The sequence below is a fragment of the Paralichthys olivaceus genome, chromosome 3, assembly GCF_024713975.1.
Source record: "Paralichthys olivaceus isolate ysfri-2021 chromosome 3, ASM2471397v2, whole genome shotgun sequence".
In the NCBI taxonomy this organism is placed as follows: domain Eukaryota; kingdom Metazoa; phylum Chordata; class Actinopteri; order Pleuronectiformes; family Paralichthyidae; genus Paralichthys; species Paralichthys olivaceus.
In genome coordinates this window covers 7,569,675-7,590,135 of record NC_091095.1, presented here as the reverse complement: position 1 = coordinate 7,590,135, position 20,461 = coordinate 7,569,675, and the positions used below count along the sequence as shown (strand labels likewise).

General features: G+C 40.8%; 1 protein-coding gene and 1 long non-coding RNA gene across 3 annotated transcripts; one reads left to right on the top strand and one right to left on the bottom strand.

Moving 5' to 3' along the window:
• Positions 1-713: 713 nt before the first annotated feature.
• Positions 714-19,697, bottom strand: fam163ab (family with sequence similarity 163 member Ab). 2 transcript variants are annotated; one of them, XM_069521764.1, is made up of 5 exons: positions 19,197-19,697; positions 4,579-4,668; positions 4,267-4,288; positions 3,687-3,836; positions 714-3,092 (listed from the first exon to the last, which is right to left on the bottom strand). In XM_069521764.1, exons 4-5 carry the CDS (start codon positions 3,777-3,779, stop codon positions 2,694-2,696), a joined length of 492 nt encoding a protein of 163 aa, XP_069377865.1. In that variant the 5' UTR covers positions 3,780-3,836; positions 4,267-4,288; positions 4,579-4,668; positions 19,197-19,697; the 3' UTR covers positions 714-2,693. The 2 variants fall into 2 exon arrangements, with proteins under 2 accessions (XP_069377865.1, XP_019954102.2); XM_020098543.2 differs by having other exon boundaries at positions 3,687-3,801; positions 19,197-19,693.
• Positions 11,370-13,743, top strand: LOC138407313 (uncharacterized). The gene is made up of 2 exons (XR_011240744.1): positions 11,370-12,456; positions 13,374-13,743. It is a non-coding gene; the product is annotated as an uncharacterized lncRNA (long non-coding RNA).
• Positions 19,698-20,461: the final 764 nt, after the last annotated feature.

The following is a 20,461-nucleotide window of genomic DNA, read 5'->3' as shown; positions in this document are numbered from 1 at the left end:
GTGTTGCAGCTGAATACCCCTCACCCCCCCCCCCTTCCAAACATGACAGAGAACCTGTGGAAACCTTCGGTTGTCATAAAATCTCAAAAGATGTTTAATTTGTCCGGTCTGGGCGACTGTAAAAAACATGATGTTCTCAGTATAGAGGAGCTGCTCCTGATTTAAATTTGAAGTATTTAAATATAAAGGACTCATTCTAGGGTGAAGAAAACAACGTGTAGTGAAAAAATTACTAGGATTATTTTATATTCAGTATCTGCCAATAAATCCCTTTCACATAAATCTTACACACTGAACTTAATCTAATTCGTGGCCAAAATAAATACTTCTAAATAATAATAATAAATACTGACACCTATGTGGCCAGACTCATCGCGAGTAATCTGATAAACATATGTTATGTTGCCTTCTGGTCAATCCCTTAAATTCTGATTGTGGAAAACATAAAAACTACTAAAAGTTAGGAATTTTAAAGTTTTGCCCGTAGTGGGTAAACAACATGCTAAATGAATGCTTTGTTCTGAAAAATAATTTCAGCATCTGGTAGTGGTTGTTTGCCTCATGACATTCATTAGCTGAAGGTCAAAGTACTTAAGAGGCCATGACTGAAACTCTACAGTTTCTTTTTTGATATGTTAATGAAACTCAAGCAAATTCAATGACAAAAGTGTGTCTGTGTGTGTGTGTGTTGTCAATAATTACACAAAAAGCAATTTCAAGCAGTTACAAATCTTTAATTGTCAAAAGTCAACACTGTCAAATATTACTGTTTCTGTATTTATTATGTACGATTTTCATTTTACCCACATTTCTAAAAATCTTTTTTTTCCTATGTTCAAAGATAAATAGTTAAGTAAGTAGTAAAATAGATAGTTAATACAATGAATAAATAAATGAATAATGACAATGAATCTGTAGAAGTGGACAACAACATTTTAAAACTCTAAATCCTCTTTAGAGATGTTTCAGACTAGATTTCACCAGTTTCCCTAAAAGCAAATAAGTTAATGTTTTGTGACAAGCTTTCATTTTAACAGTCCTCTGTACATTTATTTGTTCTTTCTAGTTCATCCGGAGAAAATCAGGTGTAAAATGGTCTTGAGAAGATTAAAGATGCAAATCTTAACAGCTCTATTTAACCTAAAGGTAAAAGTAATTTAGAAAGAAATTAAGTAGTTGCTGATAAATGGACTTTAATAACATTGGTAAAGGTTGTATTTTCTTTGCTTAATGCTTGATTGATAACACGTGGCCAGTCCAAAAACCTTGCAAACTTATCCAAACAATATCACACCATGCAAGTCAGTGAGGTTTCCTTAAACAGCCTCTGAGTCCTGTACACGGAAATACAAAGACAAATATCACTGGAATTATCATCACGAATGGCAAGTAACACCGGACAAAGAGAAAATTAAGTGAAACTGTTTCCAATCACATAAACGTGTTCTCTGACGTTCTCACAATATGAAAAAGATAAAAGAAAACAACATGAAAATAAATGAAATAGTTAATTGCAGTTCAAAGATTCAACATGAGAGTAGTACAGGAGTATAGCAGGAGTGTGTTGACAAAATAGCACAAACTAGTAAATCACACTCCCTCATTCAAAATACATAGTTCAGATCCCAGGGTGCATCTCTCTCCATCAAGAAGACGCTTTCGTTCCAGTTCATATTTACACGTCAAACGTTTTAACTTTTTGCATCACTGTCAGTTAAGAGAAATTCTATCAGTTTTTTTCCAGCGTACCACTGTTGCGTTCAAGGGCTCAGCCAGGCATCCTCGATAATTCACAGGTTTACACTTCAGTGGGGACAAAGTGGTGGTCCAGCGCTAGATCTGGCAACCCGACTACTGTATCCATGATCCAGGTTTAAAAGCTTGTAGGTCTAACGTCACGGTCGTAGCTCACTGGGTGTCCACGCTGCTCAAGATGTTCCTCCAATAAAGTAGATGAGATGGAAACTGCTGACAGGAGAGTCCTGGAGATGAAGAGCTGCAGTAGTTTGCTTGCATAGACAAAGCTCCACTCGTGTGCACTCTTCTTCCTTTCCTGTGACTCTAACATGCTTCCAAAGATCCAGAAAACTGCAAATGGGATGCTCCACTCATTATACTGCCCTTGTAACTTTTTCAAATGCATTTCAGTCTCTATTATGACACAGTTGCTTCATAGTTACTCACACATTTCATAACACAGTTTCATTTTGTCATTTCGGCAGTTGTTGGAAGATATGCAGCAAGAGGAACCCATAGAATTCTCTCAGTGAAGAAATTAGCCCTCAGTCATTAAAGTTACTGTAACAGTCAACAGACAGTGCACAACCGTTCCCCTCACGTGGAAGCATAGAGGGACGTTTTCTCACAGGACGTTTTACGGCTACAACTTTATCATTTATATAGTTATTGTCTTTATGAACATGAATATTTAAAATCTATATAGTATAAAGTGAAGTGAAGGTTTGAACTTTAGTGTTCAGAAGTAATCCTCACTTCAATCTCCCCCAACCCTAATTCAATCTGAGAATGTATCTGCACATACAGTGAAACTTCATCCAGTACATCCACACTGGTGGCTGCTGTAAAATCCCTTCTGTGGTCTTGTTAGTGTTGGTGCTGGTGTGTGTGAGTGTGTGTGTGTGAGTGTGAGTGTGTGTGTGGGTGGTGTTATGTGTCATGGGGTTTCGGGCCGGTCACACCTCGGTGCTGATGGCGCGGGTATTGGTGTAGAAATCAGGAGGCCGCCCTCTCTGAGTCTCCCTCAGCAGGGAGCCTCGGACGGCGGGCAGCGGCATCGCCAGTGCCTGGTTCTCATAGTGTGTGGGCATGTAGGTGATGCGCTCGCCACCATTGCGCATCTCATCGGTGGTGCGAATGTAGAAGGGCGAGTCGTAGGGCGAGCAGCTGGGGCAGTAGCTGCGTCGACCCCCGCCGGGCTTGGCGGGATTGGAGGATCTGGCCAGCTCCGGCGGTGAAAGGGACAAGGGGCTGATGATCGATCCGTCCAGGCCGGTGACACTGCAGGAGTTGCAGGCAAAGTGTTGCTGAGAGATGGAGCCGCTGTCAGACCCATTCTTCTTACAGCAGTAGTACTACATGAAAGACAGAATCACACTGTCGTAACCTTGTCAAACAAAAGTACTTTTCAACACATATTCATAACAAACATTTATTACTCCAGGTCTGCAATCTGGGTTCATTACTGTCTATATCTTACAGTATTTTTAGTTTGATATTATTAACATACATGAGGAATTCAGTAGTTCAGTTGTGGTTTTACATCCATATGTCCAAATTAAGATTCTTGCATCAATTTGTACAAACAGTACAAAAAAATAAAAGAATAATAGCTTATGCGTGTAATTAGAATTCCATATATGTGGAATACTAGAACACTGTATATAATATGTTTATATTATACAAATTACTTTTTATATTTATAGCTCCTTGTATTTATATTGACATTTTTACATATTAATTACTTTTACTATCTCCTTTTTGCTGCTTTAACAGGGTACATTTTCCCCCAATGGTACAGATGTATTTGCAAGTAGTATTTTCAACATGAAAATAAAAGGTGACTATGAATTAATATAGTGGCTTACTGTGTGTAAACATGCTTTGTGTACATATATACATATATATAACCATAGCATAAAGTACATAACAACAACACAAATACACACCTGGAGTCTACAGTAACAGAGCACAGCTATGATACACAGAAGTATCACTGTGGCCAGTATTCCTCCGGTTATGACAACAGTTCCAGCTGTCATCCGACCAGCTCTCCATCAAACTCTGACACAGGCACAGGAAGTTACATCATCAACGACCTGCTCCTCAGAAGATTTGAAGTTTAATTAAATCACGCAAATGTCAGTATTCCAGTAAACAGAGAGGCAATCTGCTGGAATATATTTCCTATGTAAGTACGGTAGTGGAGCAAACTTCAGAAAAGGTCATTCTATAATTATGTGACAAAAATGGAGAACGTCCAGTAAATGACGTGAACACAGGGACACATTAATCACGCTGCACAGCTCTGACACAAAGCTTTAATGTTTGAAGCTAAACTGACCACATCATGTTCGTCATGTAGCTTGTCTGTATATAAACATATAGGGAACTTTATTTTGAAATATAACATCAAGTGATTAAATGTGAACGCATATTTCAAACAAAAAGAACCACTACATTGTTGGAAATATATGTTTTGAACTGACAAAACAGAATAAACTTCATAATTACTGTCATGATACTCACGTTCAGCAAAGTTGCTTAACACCTGAAATCAGAGAAATAACAGTAGAAGTTGAATTAAATAACAGACGCATATTCACATCTTTCTATCCATCCATCCATTTATCCATCCATCTACTGATGACCAAAAATATTACATTGAATAAATGACAGGAGAAACAAGCAAAAGCCGATGGCTGCATAAAAGGCATGAAGGAGTTTATGAGTATGAAAATTATATGAATCATATTTTCTGGCCTTCACAGTCCCCACACCTCAAACCAGATAAATGATGAAGACCTAATTATATTTGTTGGATAGAACACACAGACTTACATCAGAAGAGTGTTTGAAGGTGGCAAAGGTCAAATCACAGGTCAAAGATGAGAGGTCCCACCGCTGGATAGCCACACTGTATGAACATCTCTGAGGAGAGGAGGAGAAAAGGGAAACAAGAGGGAAAGAAAAGTAAATGGTTTGTATTCATATTGCAATTTTCTAGTCTTGATGACCACTCAAAGCACTTTACAGTACAGTTTGCCATTCACACACACATACAGTGCATCTATAAGCAGCACTTTTGTTCTATGGGTTGTTTTTGTTTCGGGGTTCAGCATCTTGCCCAAGGACACTTCAGCATGCAAATGGGGATTGAACTGCTGACCTTCTGGTTGGAGGACGACCGCTCTACCCCTCAGCCAAAGTCAAAACATTTTCTCCACAAGGTGGCACCAACAGGACAGAAACAAATGTAGTGTAATGTCATGCAATACCATTCAATGCTTTGTTCCCCTAAAAATACCACAAAAACGTGGTATTTGTGTTTAATAACAATACATCTTCATGCACTTGTTTACTGCTGTATCCATCTGCCGTGCATAAACACAACATTGCCACTACACTCAGTGAAAGCATGTGATGTCTTCTCTCTTGGATGTTTGTTCATGAGTTTCTGTCATTGTCTACTCATCCTCAACAGTTAATCATTACTTGTGCAGATTTCCAGCTCCACAGCAAAAATCTGTGAAACAGAACATGGAAAAACTTCTTGCAAAACATTTTGAGGACAGAGAGGAAAGATAGAAAATAGTTTGAATTAAAAACCTCAAAGATATTTAAACATCTTGAAATTCTCAACCATGTTCCACACACACAAGCACATGCTGCTCTTGCACGTTGCGGAGGGGCAGCAGTAAAAGTGATTTAGCAGCGAAGGCCTCAGTCGGTTGGGGGGTTTAATCTGCAGACTGAGGCTTGTCCAGGAGAAGTGAAATCTATTCCTTTGATAAAAACATGTCAAACTGATGATTGAGTTGGAGGGAGGGTCCATTCTGTCCTGTGGGTAGACAAAGGAATGGATGGATGAAAAAATGGAGGGATGAATGTATAGAGGAGGTAAACACGTATGTAAGAATGAAGGAAGTAGGAAATAACATGAATAAAGGGGAGGTGATGAAGGAATTGTAGCGCTGCACATGTAAGTAAACACACAAATGTATTCACACCTTTCTGCATTATAGAAGACTCAGCCTGTCACTTATGAGTCCTGTTGTCTGACGAGTGAATAAACTGTGCATGTGATGTGATAGATGATGTTTGTCAGTCCATCACTGTGCAGATTCATATTAATTAACCAGACTAAAGAGATCCTGGATCCAAACCAGTGCAATCCACCAATATCAATGCAACGTCTAGCGACTGCAGACAGGTCAAAGATTGTGGTGTGCTAAGCTACCAGTGACTAATGTGGCTGTGGGCTACTTGCCTCTCAGAAGCAGGCGACATGGGGACTGAGAAGGAGACTTCATAGTCTCCCTCCTGGAGCCACAGATCTTCCACATTTTAAAGTCTGATTCCCACAGTGGGCTGATCTGTACCTGCAGGTTTGTGTGAGCTACACCAATATTTTCTCATGTTTTCTAGTCGTTGTCCTTTTTGTCTATTCAACACATTGTGGATTTATTTGTGTCCATCGCAATGACACTTAAAAATCATTGATTACCTGCATGTTTAAAACTGATACTATATTTTTTAATTTTGATGGATTTAATTCTAATCTGATTGTAAGAAGCTGTTTTCAGACTCTCCACTGGAGAGAAAAAGCAGCGCTGCTTCCACCGGCAGCGAACTGAACTGATACACTGGCACCAAGCTCATAAAGCATGTTTCTGTCAGAAAGTACACTAGCCTTCAATTATTTGTGGGGACCGAACGGGACGGCAGCTGACAGATTCCTCTCAACTTCATTCATCATAACTCTCTCCAATGCATGCAATCTCAGACTGAGTACACCACACGATTTTTCATAATTAATGCCAGCGCGGTTACTTGTACTGCAAGAAGGAAATGGAGTCACCGCTGTCACCACATCATCCTTTACTCAGACAGACACACACACGCACACACACAGATTTGTTTTTCTTACATTGCTCTGCAAGCACTTTGGGACAAACTTGTTTGTTAGATTAATTTAAGTTCACTTCATTTGACAAACTGTAGAGACAATGAGATATCTGCGCGCGGGCGCGCACACACACACACACACACACACACACACACACACACACACACACACACACACACACACACACACACACACACACACACACACACACACGTGCATGCTGAGCACAGACAGAAAGAAAGCTGGATCAGTCACCACTGGGTCCAGATTAGAGTGGCCCTCAATCCCCCATACTGCCTGAAGAGCCCTGTATACTGATAAGACACACATACACATGCAGTATTCACACAGGCTAACACGTAACACTAGAAATACCGCACTGTGGTTGTATGCCTTTGCTAACCCGGTGCAGTTTCAGTCTGCATAGTTTTTAACAGATTCTCCCTTATAATGACCTTGACCTTTGACCACCAAAATCAAATCAGGTTTTCTTTGAGTCCAATTAAACGTTATTACCAAATTTGAAGGAATTCCTCCAGGGAGTTCTTGAGATACAATGTTCACAACAATGCGATGGACAAATGGACGGACAACCTGAAAACATAATGTCTCTGCAGCCAGTGGCAAAAAAACATGCAAGAGAAAAGACATCAGAGTCTTCACAGCATCAGATAGTTTAACTTTACAAAATAACCAGTTTGAGTGAATAATAGGTGCGTCTCAGGTGAATCACAGCGCGACAATGACAAAGACTCCTTCCCTCCTCTGGAGTTGAAGCTGCAATGCATTCTGGGCACAGCACATTTCTGCTTCATTTTGAAGCCAATTTTTCTTCTTTTTCTAAAAGTATCTACAACATTTTGGCTTGAGGCAGAAAATATATTTTTCATCCCCCGTTACGGCTCAAATATCTTATATTGCATCTTGTTGCGACATATCATACTCTGATGCACAGCGCTAATGGCTCGTTATATCACACTTTGATACGACTCACTGTACGTGGGGCTCATTATCTGTTAAATCACTGGATACAACTCTATGTTTTTTCACTTTTTCAAATAAATTGAGAAATTCTAACAGAGTATAGTTCATTCTGTTACGGCCCATTATGTGAGATTAAGCCATGTTATCATACAATTCACTGCACATCTCTACACCAGAGAATTGATCTTTAAAGCTTTTCCACTTGAAGTCTCCAGCATTCAATATTTTGCGACTTTCATCAGGCTTTTTTATCGTCTAGTTGTCATGTAATTGTGCCCACTTCTATTGCTGCTCTCCTTTTGTCTCTGCCCTGTAAAACTATCTTGTCTGCGGAATAAAATCCCCTCATATTTTAATACCCCAGGATCCCCGGATGCTGTTTTTGGCAAAACAGAGTAATGAGAACACCCCTCCTCTCTCCCTCCCTCTCTATCTCTCTCTCCCTCTCTCTGATGGAGTGTTCTCTCTGGAGTCTCGGCCATCAGTCTTCAGGAGTATCTGAAGGACCTTCACTGCCCTGGAAGATTTTTACAAGATTGATTCTTTGGATCTTAAATTGCTCAGGCCAGCAGTCAGCTGGTATCAGTCTTTGGCCCTACACACACGCACGCACACACAAGCACACACACTACAACACCATCTGTCCTAAGTGTCTTGGAAGAAAAGACCGCAGGTTTGATTCTAACAATATGTCCAGACTGTATTAAAGCAAGACGCTAACCTGTTCATTCATCAGACAACATCGTCAAAATCGTCGGACAGAATTCTCAAGACGTACCAATGTATACGTTTTTGCTGTGATAACAAGATTAGTATATTAAAAAAAATGTAGAAACCAATAAAGCGGCTGATATATGTGATGATTATAGTCATCACATATAGTTCAGATCTGGTTCTCAATGTCCAGCTCTCATTTGAAAAATATGGTTTAGGAAATCTGACAGTTCACCTGATCAAGCAAAGACCCCTTGTAACGAGGCTTGAGTCCTCCTGAAGCGGCCACAGGTTCGATTCTGACCCTTTGCTGCACGTCTTCCCTTGCTCTTACCAGTTCTCTCCTATCAATAAAAGCCTTAGTGCCCAAAAATAAATCTATAAAAAAAAAAAAAAAACTTGGTTTAAGGCAACTTCCAGGTATTAATTCAAGCTAAATTTTAGCACATATTATTTTGGAAAACCACCATTTTCTCGTCAAACTCGATGGCTGCTGTTGTAAGTGGAAAGAAAACAAGTCATGCATCCAAATGGGATTCATGGTCACAGTTAAAATGTAATTTGTCTAATCCTGTTACAGGCTTTCCTCTATCTGTTCCCTCTCTGCATCGTCTCTGTTGCGGCCCAGTGTGGGCGTCTATGTGTGTTTGCATGTGAATGTGGTTATTATAAAATATTTTTTGCATGAGCGGGAGTGAAGCGAACACAATTTAGGGGGTCGGTTTAGAAATTGTGGTTTTTCTTTTTCTTATTTTTCCCCTTAAAAGTAGAATCATGGGTAAAATGTGGCAGTTTAGTTTATGCTGTAAAATAACAACAGCAGTTTGTTCACAGCTCACTCCTGCTTGGTGTTTGCAGTGCAGCTTGGATCCTGGGAAATTGAAAAGTTTTACTTAATAGCACTGACGTGGTGTATTTCAGCAGAAACTAGACTACAGCCATGTTAGTACAGACAAGTTGACAGAAGTATGGTGTCTGAATTAACACTGAACATTTTATAATTAGGACAACAAACAATAGAAACAGCAGAGGCTCATGGGAATATCTCTATTGACGTGTGACAAATAAAACCTGATGATGGCGCTGGGGAAAAGGCCAGAACACAATCAACAGTTATTATAAATCATCCTAATGGGGTGAAAAACACTTGGTAAGGGCACGGTCACAAATGACGTATCATGAATGAGTTGTGTGGTCTGTCGTCCCCTTGAGGTTGAGGTTGAGGTAGTGATTATTGGATCTTGGGTTCCTGTACTTATTTTCATGACATCATTAATTCTCAGCTGGTTCAACACAGTTAATGGGGGGGTCATGCTGTTGCTTTTAATTGAGGATGTGACATCGCCGGTCACTTGACCAAATTTGAACTCTCAAAGCTACACTACAGATTTGCTTCACGGCAGGAAGCAAATGTTTTATTCCACCACTGCTACATTTGCGCGACCACTGGATTCATCCTCTGGGGACCATGGCTGCCTGTAAGAATTTCATCGCAATCAATTTTCAGTTATCAATCTAATAGTTGTTGACATAAGATATAAGTTTAAGGACATCCCGTATATGATGTGTTATGGAGACAAAACTGATCCCAGAACGACAAACTGTTTTTCATTATTTTACAGCTATTAGAGTTTGTGACAGAACAAGACTCAAGATGACAACTTTTTGGACGTGAGCACTCTCAACCTGTGACCTTGAAAACCTTCTGATGCACTGAGGGAACCACAGGAGCTCAACCAACCGTTATCCCATCTTCCCTCTTAAGCTGTCGCAGCAGTTACGGCCCAGTAGGCAGAGATTGATGACACCGAACATTTTAGTTCAATTACTTCATTTTGCTGGAGGTCATTTGGGGCAAAGAATGTGAGAAACCACTGCCAGGAACGATCCTCTTGGCCCTATAAAAGCACATGATCAATACACGCAGTAAAACAGCCTGGTCCCTGTGAAGATGGAGCGAGTCGAGAGGACAGAGAGTTGGAGCGCAGTTTGAGTCCCGTCTCTCCGTCCAATCTGGACCATGTTCTGATGGCGAATATACCACGGGCAGATTTATCACTGGTGTACATTATGCTGTTATGCCGCTCTCCAGGCTACTGTACTCCAGGCTGCCAGCTCCTGATTCAGCCTTTCTCTCACTGTGACTCCAGATGAGGTGAATACCTTTAGTCACATGTTACTGCTGTTACAGTCATGTGAACTACTGCTGTACAACTGTGGAGCTACTGTGACAACTTCTACAATCACATTCACTGATCTGGACTTAATTAATCATTTCTAAGCTCATTAAACATTTATACTTTGCACTGTGCCCCCTGCACATAGAACTATCCAAATATTTGACTTGCATTCTTTTTAAACTCGACTTTGTTTTTATACTGCGCGTTACTTAACAGTCTAATCGCTGCTAATTGTATTATATTTAACTGTGTATCAGTCCCCTTAATATGACAGATTTTTTTTTTTATTCAAGAACAAGGAATTTTTCTCTGAGAAATCAACAATAAACGTCTCACAGAATTATTGCTTCCTCCCCCTGATCTGGATCCAAAATTTAGAGGAATCGTCCTTGACTCATAATGCAACCTTTTACCAAGTTTCATGGTAATCCGTTGAGTAGTTTTTGCATAATCCCGCTAACTAGCAGACAAAAAAACACAAGTTAAAAATGCTTTATGCGAACTAAGGTTTTTTAAACGCTCACATAGTGAGAGTAAATAACCTTCCAGCAGAGTTGCTGATCTGAGCTTGGAAACAGGAAGCAAACAAGCAGCCAGTGAACAGGAACAACAGGACCACATATCACACAGACAATGTGCCAAGGTCACTGTGCTCTACTTTCAGCTAATACAATATTGCTGAATGCTTTTATCCAGTGCATTTGGCTGCAGCAGAGGAATCAACCTCATTTCAAACATCACCGGCTCCGAGAGCAATATCACATGTTGAGGCCAAAGGTCAAACTCACAGGGATGGAACATATTTGTATCTGCTGTAGACATAAACAGAGATTCACCGCACCACACTTTAAAAAGATAAACACTGAACACTCAGCATTATAATCATTATAGCATACTTCTTTTGTTATCAGTTTACAATATATTTTCACTTTTAATACTTAATATTGAATAGGAAATGATAGAACACAAGCTGAAAAAAAGCAAATATTCTTTCTAAAAGATGAATATCTCTGCCAAGAAAGTTAAGTTTTTTTTGTTTTGTCTGTTTGTTTATTTGTAAACAAGATTATGTTGCCTGAGCAGACGTATGAGATCTCAAAGTGCCATTCTAGTTGAATACTGCTTTTGTAATGACAATAGAACAAATTTTAACATGTTAAACATATGGATAGTTATAGAATACCTTAACCAAATAACCAACATTTCTTTCTAAAGGTTAACAATGTAAAAAAAAATGAAGAGATGAGAGAATACATTGTGACTACAGGATTGTACTCAAAAGTAAAGTCTGCACATTAGTATTGAGACACAGTGATCGTTAACACCTCATGTGTTGGGTACAAGGGCAGGAAACAGGTTGTGCGTCACTTTCAGTGTGACCACAGACAGTTTAAGATTCAAGCACAACCACAGCTTGTTAAGATTCTTCGAGGGAACAGAGGCAGTGACTCACTCCCACTTCACACTGGAAGATTGAATTGATTTCCTGGTTAATTTATGTCGAGCCCAGACGAAGAACTTCAGCGGGAAACTGACCTGACGTAAAAACACGCTCAACATCGCTCTGCTTTACGAGGATGCAGGAGGGAGGAGGTTTCATCATAGCTGCTCAGCTCCTCCTCTGCTGTCCTGCGATATGCCAGCTTCTCTTTTACACTTGGCAGCGGTGCGGCATCATTGAACGCACACCCAGTACAGAGGGAGCGGTAATTACTGTACCTCCATTCTGCCGGTCAGCACGGCAGTCTCATAAAAGGAAATGAAATGGTGCAGCATCTATCTGTGAGGGAGTAATGTACCACGAATATTACATTAGCATACATTCACACAGACATTTTATCTGTGGCAGAGAGGGAGCCACAGACGGCAGGGCCAGCGGGGAAAAGGCAGGGCCGCAGAGGTGCCTTGCTCAGGAGCAGAACAGCAGCAGAGGTGAGCGTTTAATGAATCGTTAACTTTCTCTAAGGACCAGTAGATGTCCTTGTTTTCCAATGAGGAATTGAACCAAACAAATTCCGGTGGATGAAAGTAAACTGTAACAGCTCAGTCCTTTAGGCATCAAACTGACTTTACTCGATTTCTATTTCACGCTCAATACTATACTGGCTGTCATAAAGGTCAGATTCTGTGAGGTTGTACTACAAATATAAAAAAACAGCAGCAAATATTGGTCTGTCAACACAGAGTTTGTAAAGCCATAACGCAGCCTGTCAGGTCTGTGCCAACCTTTGGTCTCCATCAATCCTTTTCCTCAACTGTTAAATTCGATAAATTAGAGATAAACTGGACTCGTTGGTGTGAATGTGAAGGGTTGTTGGGTCAGCGCTGTGATATGGTGGAGACACACAATTTGTGAACTCCTGTTTGACATCTTGTCCAGCGCCAATATGGTTTTTTGGAACCAGAAGTAACCATAGAGGGACGAGCAGGGGGTGGAGCCTGCCTGAGAGCTCAAGCACAATGCACGCCCACTAACACCTTGCGACCTGCATCCATTGGACGGTACTAGTCACATGGTATCTATACCCCAATGCGTACTGAGCTTTATTGTCTACTTGACTCTAAATGTGACAATAATTTAAAATTGAATATCATGCTTCACTAAAGATTACCCCATAAACTCTTCAGAAAAAGTAATTTTCTCATAGACTTTTATAGAAATTAATTTATTCTTCCCCAACCAGTGGAGTCGCCAGTTCCACAGGAACTAAGGATAAGCGATATAGATAATTAATGAATAATTGAATAGATGGAATGATGAATGGATGTTAATTTGGCCTGAAAACTATCAGCCAGACAATGAATGAGTAGGTGTGTAATTCAGTTTATTTCAACACTTTGATGTGCAGATAAAAAACCTGCACTTCTGACCTTCTGCTGACGGAACAGTAACTGAATCCACTGTTCCACCGGGGCAACAGCTGGGGACACACACTGAGGCAGAAACACTTCCAGGACAAACGCTTCTCATCTCCTCTCATCTCTCTGCATTAGTTGTGACGTGGCTCTCACCTCTTGAGACTCTCATTGAGGATTTTATATGAGCTACTGTCACAACTCACTTGTCAGTAAAGCTCCGAGGTTTTGGACACATGACAGAGGTATTGAAGACGAGCCTATGACCCAAATCTGTTCATTTTGCAGCCATAAACTTTTCCTCTGAGGAAATATTAAACTGCTGCATCAATGTCACATGAGAATAAAGACAACTGGAAAGTACGCCTCTGTTGTTTTCAGGTGCCAATAAGAAATAGAGACACGACTTCAGAATCTCCAGCATAATATAATATAAGCAAGGAAGAGACAGCAGACTCAGCAAATATCCCACAACCTCCACATTATGTCTTGAGAACATCCCAACCTTTACATGAATGGAAATTGGACTAATCAGCTTAAGGCTCTTCTCAGATTGAATGGATACAAGTTTCCATAGTTTCAAGTAATTGATTCCTATAATATCTTGTTTTACATGGATTTATTTAAAAGTCAGTCTGTATGCACTTACACCATTTTGCATATAAATGAAAGACCTTGAGTTTATTGTATCTGGCATTCAGTATTTACTAGCCCCATAAAAGGAAATGTATGACTATATTATTATTAACATTCTACCATTAAGGAGTGTTTAAAGTGAACTAGTGCAGGTTAAAGATATGAGATGCATGTAATTCAAGTTTCTAGTTTCAGTTTCCAGCAACTTTTTTGCTTACTCATAAAATTCACATTTTCTATTGTTTATTTTCCAATTTTGCATCAAATATAACTCAAAACCCAAATAAACCATAAAAGAAAAGGTTGTGGAATGTGTACAAAAGTGGCCATATATACATATATATATATATCCATCTATAGATAGATAGATATATAAAGTAAACTGACATTTATAAAGATTTAAACAATCAAACATTTTTAGTCAAAGTCTTGACGTCATCAGAGTAGATTTAAATCTCAGCTGTGCAACATGTTTTATTCATGGTGAATATATATTCCAGCACATAATTTATCCATATTCAGCTCACGTTACAGAGATGTTATCTGGGTCCTGGGACCTATGACCCTCACGGAATTGCAGCTTGTGCAGAATCAGAAAAACAACCTGCCAAATGCAAGTGTGAGTGTTGGATGTAAATTTGTTTTACATTTCAAATGATGATCAATTAAAGGGATGGAAGGAAAATGGAAGAGAAAAGAAATATATAAAATGCCTCCATATAGCTGCTGTGGCTGTATGGAGGCATATATACTGTAGATCTCCAGCTATGACCCTCATTGATACTTAACCAAGTGGCCACCCACTGGTTTGTGAACTGCTGTCACAGAGCCCTTCGTGTGGCATTTCCAACGCATCTTTGTTTTTTCAAGCAGCAACCAAATTGGGAGGAGTGGGGGGTGGAGCCTGACTGACAGCTCAAGGACACTGCACTCCACCTGCAACCTGCACCCAATGGACAGGGCTGGATGTCAATCATACCTACAGTACCAGTACGACAGTGTACATCGTGTGTTTGTGTTCCTCAGTTTCCATGTGCATCTTCGTTAGTGTTCAGAAGATTGTATTTGAATGGTCATGTCTGATTCTATCCGTGTGTGTGTACATAAATGTCAAGGAATATTGTATCATTTCCAAAGTGCATGCGTGTTTGTCGTTCTGAATATATCTGGAAGTGTATTTATAAGCGTGTGTCTGGATGTGCGGGTGAGAGTGTGTTTTTGATGAGTCACCACAGATACAGCAGCCAGCAGCAGTCAAGCTACATTTGCAGATAACAGCGTTTCTGTTCCAGAGGCCTCAGGCTCTGCCAACAAGCCTTCCTCTCAGTGGCCTCATCCTCACGCAGCCCGACGTTCAGAGCTGCGTTCACATCCACCGCCACCTTACACAATGCCACAGTCAGGCCACAAGCTTTCATACCGCCTGGCCACATTTAACTGAAGACAAATGATACCTGCTCATAGTCGCGCACCTGTAGGAGAACGAAAACTAAATTTAACTTGGTGAATTCATGCTGGTTCATAGTCTGCAAAATGCAATTTAAGTCAAAGATGCTTTTTTTTTGGAATGGAATTTTAAAATGTTTCGAAATACATAACGGAAAAATGAACAATAAGACAAACAACAATACAAAAATAATTCACTGTCCCTCTTCTTGTGGAATATAGATATTAAACAGTATAATATGCCCCTTCTCCCGATGGGAGGACTTTTCCCCGCCTTGTGGTGTAGCTAGAAGAATGGGTGGGGGGGGTGATGATTGCTGAAGGTCAAAATCAATGTCAATAAATATTTAGTCCAGGAAACAAATTAAACACGATGTCTCTGCAAAATAGGACTTTTGGTGACAAACTGAAGTTTATATTCATTTTAAGATGTAATTTAGCTCATTGAAATATAGAATAACAGAATTGAATTGGAGGAAGTGCATCTGTGTCTCAACTTCACCTGAAACATCAAACATGTGGTTCCACTGTTGATTTGAGATCACTGAGTGTGCACCTGCAGGATCAGCCTCTGCATCCTTTCTCTGACAGCTACAAGATCGTCTGCACATTCATACTCTCTGTTTGGTGACAGAGTAAGTTTCATATGTATCAAATCTAGAGTAAAAACATATCTAAACAACTATTAGATGAATTTCCCGAACCGACAGTCCTTCTGATTTGGTTGATCCTATGAGGACAGAATTCAAATTTGTCCATAAAACTAATTTAACCATCAAAAGTCAAAAGGTTTTATCAGGATTACTGTGGTATAGTTTATGAATATCAGCCGGGCTCATCCAGTGCTCTGTTGTGTGCACATGACTATAAAGAGGGAGACTTGTCTGCACTGCATGAGCAGCTTCCATTGGAACAAATTGATTCCCCATCCTTTGTTTAATTCCTCCAAGGCTAAAAGTAGAAGATGAGGTCAGAAACCAGATACATTTGAGCCGGTTGGTCTTTGCAGATCTTAAGACGAGGTTCTCTGACTGTCTCACTGAAGCTTGGGACCTTAGGCTCCTGTCATGGTGATGCTGAAGCAGTTTGGACACAGCCTGTTCCACCTTTAATGCACGACTACAGTACACTCAACTCTACTCAACTCTACTTGCAACTGTACAACAAGAAATACCAATCCTGCAGCCAGAAAACCTTAAGGGGCTTTTAAATAATTCACACACCACTCCTGAAACACTGAAACACTTTCCCCTTCCCGGGGCAGTTCGAGGCCCTCCCCATTCCAACCCAACAAACATACATACAAACACAAAAACAAGTACACACGCAAACACAACCACAACTCAAAAACACTATCCTGTGCATGTCGTCCCAGAAAGTATGCTGAGTGGAGTGTCAGGAGGAGGAAGCCAGACATGACTTAACAACCAAAAGTAGGCTGAGTACAGTAATCTGCCTCCAGAAAGCAAGAGAGACTAAATCTGTGATGCACAGGCCTCCTCCTGCACCGGCAAAGACTTTACTTTGATTAAAAAGGATCTCATTTAGATTCCACACAACCCAGAGTAGGTTTGAGTTTGTAATGAGGGGGACTCTCTTTTGACAGCAAGAGGCTTAATTTTAATTACAGTAAGCTTTGCGTCATGACAGAGCCCACTCGCCTTTAAATGTCAATCTGATGCGGACACGATGCAAGACTGTTGGTCACAACGTACCAGCAAACATGGACGGATGACTAAATATTGACCCGTCACAGTTGGTTTAAGATACAAGGTTCTTTAATGTACTTTGCAGATGTCTGACTCAGACACTTCAAACACTGGAGGAAGATTTATCCAATAAGATTATAAAACTTTTAAAATACAGTTGATACAACTACGCAATTCAGACAGAGAGCAGTATTGCATCATCGTATAGTGGTATTCCACTTCAGTGCTTAACAACACGTAATATCTGTACGCTGATGTGTCAAAAAATAACAACCGAGAGTGATTTTGTCCATTTTATCGCTGTCACCAATGTCAACTTTTCTCAGCATCAACAACACGGATGATAAAAACAGTCTGCCAGCAATAATGACACGTGAGGATGTGCAGGGTTAATGAGGCCATTTCCTAAATTAACTTGAGGACGATCAAATATTTAGTTTCCAAGCCAGAGAGGCTCCTACAGAACAACTTACTACCGACAGGCCAAATGCTGTGAGCGGCTTGTTGCATTTTACCAGTGTTTTGATCCGTCTGAGCAGCTCCATTATACTTCCTGTGTCATAAATACATTTTGTCTGCTGATGCTGTGTTAGCTGTGACAACCCTGACTGCAGACTCCTGTGGGAAATCAGCCCACTTCCTGTAGTATCGGAGGCACTGGAGGTGGAGAAATTAAGAAGTGAGTGTGTGTGTGTGTGGTGGAGACAGCAGGATATACAGAAGCTGCTCAACAGTTACTTAGTCACAGTGTCCTCTGTGAGAAATGGGTCAGAGCAGCCGGGCACCTGCCGCTGGGTGTTGATGTGTGAGATCAATACACTTCACACACTGTATTTGAACCGATATTCGCATATAGTGAAGGAATATTTTGGTTGCAAGTGTTTATGTTGAATGTGAACATATTTGCCTGTGAGGAAAACACTAATTGCATAAGGGGATAAGTTACCAATCCAGTCACATAGGACAGTCGGATTTCGAAGCCCTGAAGAGAAATGTTTCTTTCATCAATTCTTGCTGCATGTAATGATAACATTTTACTCATCAGCTTCATTGCAGAGACAAAGGAAGACAAAAAACATGCAGTGACACCGTCTCATGCAGCTTCAACTCCACAAGACCACGTGATTAAGAAAGATGTTACGCATGCCACATTTACAGTATGTCTCAAAAATAAAACCCAGAATTAGACTAAATACATTTTTCTTTAACTGACTGCTGAATACTCATCATATGCATGAAACAGTTTCTCTCTAACAGCCAACATATACATACATACATACAATATAATCTGCACTCTGTTCTCTCATAGTCTGAATTATAAACAATATTATAAAGTCTTATAAACATGTTTAACACAGTGGATGAGAGAAATCAAAGGTACAATGATATCTTGGTAATTGTGCATGTACCCGTGTATTTGATCATTCTCAGTGCAAAATACATTGAGCCACTTTGAACCAAACCATTTTTAAAAACCAGCAGCACCACAGCTGCTCTGGGAATCGAACCTCTCTAGATCCAGCAGTGTGATGAGTGACCCACAAAAACTCAGGAGCCTCCACTTTGTCCCCTCTGTCATACATGTGTCATGATATATATAATTAAATACAGGTGACAATCACCAGGACTATCACTGCCTTGACCACCTTCTCTGATTGAAATGATGCAGCAGCAGGCCACACAGACCAGACTGAACCAGTGTGAAAGGAGATCACAGCAGCAGCAGCAAAATGGCAAACCCCCCCAAGACTCCAGCTCCTGCTGAGCTGCTCCTCTGTCATTCCACCTCCTCTGGCAGCCATAAAGACACATCTCACGTTTAATTTGAAGTGAAACGATAGCTGGAGTCACATTTCTGCGCAGGACAATGTGACATTCTCTTCTTCACACCAAAGGTCCAGGGCCAGAGACATATCTGCCAACTCTGACATTTGAATCCAGAGGTTGAGAAATTGGAAACGTTTTCCTCAGAGGAAACAAGAAGTGTGATACCCCCATCTCCCACATTTTCATCAGTTCACATACCTGATCTGGTTACATGGTCCGTCTGTCCAACTCGGGCTAATCCTGTGGAGTTTGACCATGAAAAGTCACCAGTACTCTTATCTCAGCAGCAGGAGGAGGAAGAGGAGACGCGTTGTGCATGGGACTGCGACGGAACTTCTCCAAGGATGAGCCGGAGTCCAGAGCGCACAACGCCGCCAGGAACACCCCACGCTCCCGCTGTGGCACCAGCAGACTAGAGGTCAGAGGGACGAGCGCAGGGACAGACACGACCAGGGGACACCAACGACAGGAGTCAACATGCAGGCACAGGGACGGCCACGGCGCGTCGGGATACGCGCCTTTTACGCGCATGTAACCAGTAAAATCGCTGTAACCTTCACGCTCAGAAGCGGTGTTCCCAAAAACACCAGGAGAGCAGAGGCAGCTGCAGGAAGCATGAAATTCAAACGTACACATCCAACAAGTGTGGGACCAGGAGGCGGAATGACGGAGTCCGCTGCTGGGCGGGCGGACAGGGAGGAGGAGGAGGCGGTGGGAGGAGAGGAGCCGCCCCGCATCACACACACCACCACCTCCCTGGCAAAGGAGCTGATGTGGTACATGTCAGAGGGATGAAGATATACAGTATGTGAGGAAGCAGGTTGGTCTCAGAGGAAATATCCTGAGAACCTGGCTGGAGCTAAATCCCTTCACCTGTTCCAAATGAGTCCATCTTTCTAATAGATACCTGGCACATAAGAGGGTGTCACTGCTGCTTTAGAGCACGAGTTAGGCAAATATAACCTCCTGATCTCCTTTTCAATTTGATAATATTTAGCCCCATAGGCTTCATTATCTCAAGGCACTTTGTGTAATAAGGTCAAGACTTTTATAGAAATTATAGATAAATAATGACAGTTCCTACAACAAGCAAGCATTGGCAACAGTGGAAAGAAAAAAATCCCTAGAACCAGACTCACTGTGGGGGGGGACACGTGCCTCGACTGTTTGGGTCGAGTAGAGCAAATGGGGGAGAGAGCAGAGCTGGGTTGGAGAAGAAAAGAGAGAGACACCAAGAACAATTGTGCAACAATCATATTTAACCTGAATAATAATAGTGACATAAAGATATGATTAATGATAGCAGTACCAGTTACTAGCAGTAGATCCAATAATAATAGTCACACACAAACCTAGTGATGTCAAATTAGTTCAAGACAATGACATAACTGTGGTGACGAAGTCACAGGTTGTAACGTACATTCTAACATCCTAATCTTCTTCTGTGCACCACATTGGAAATA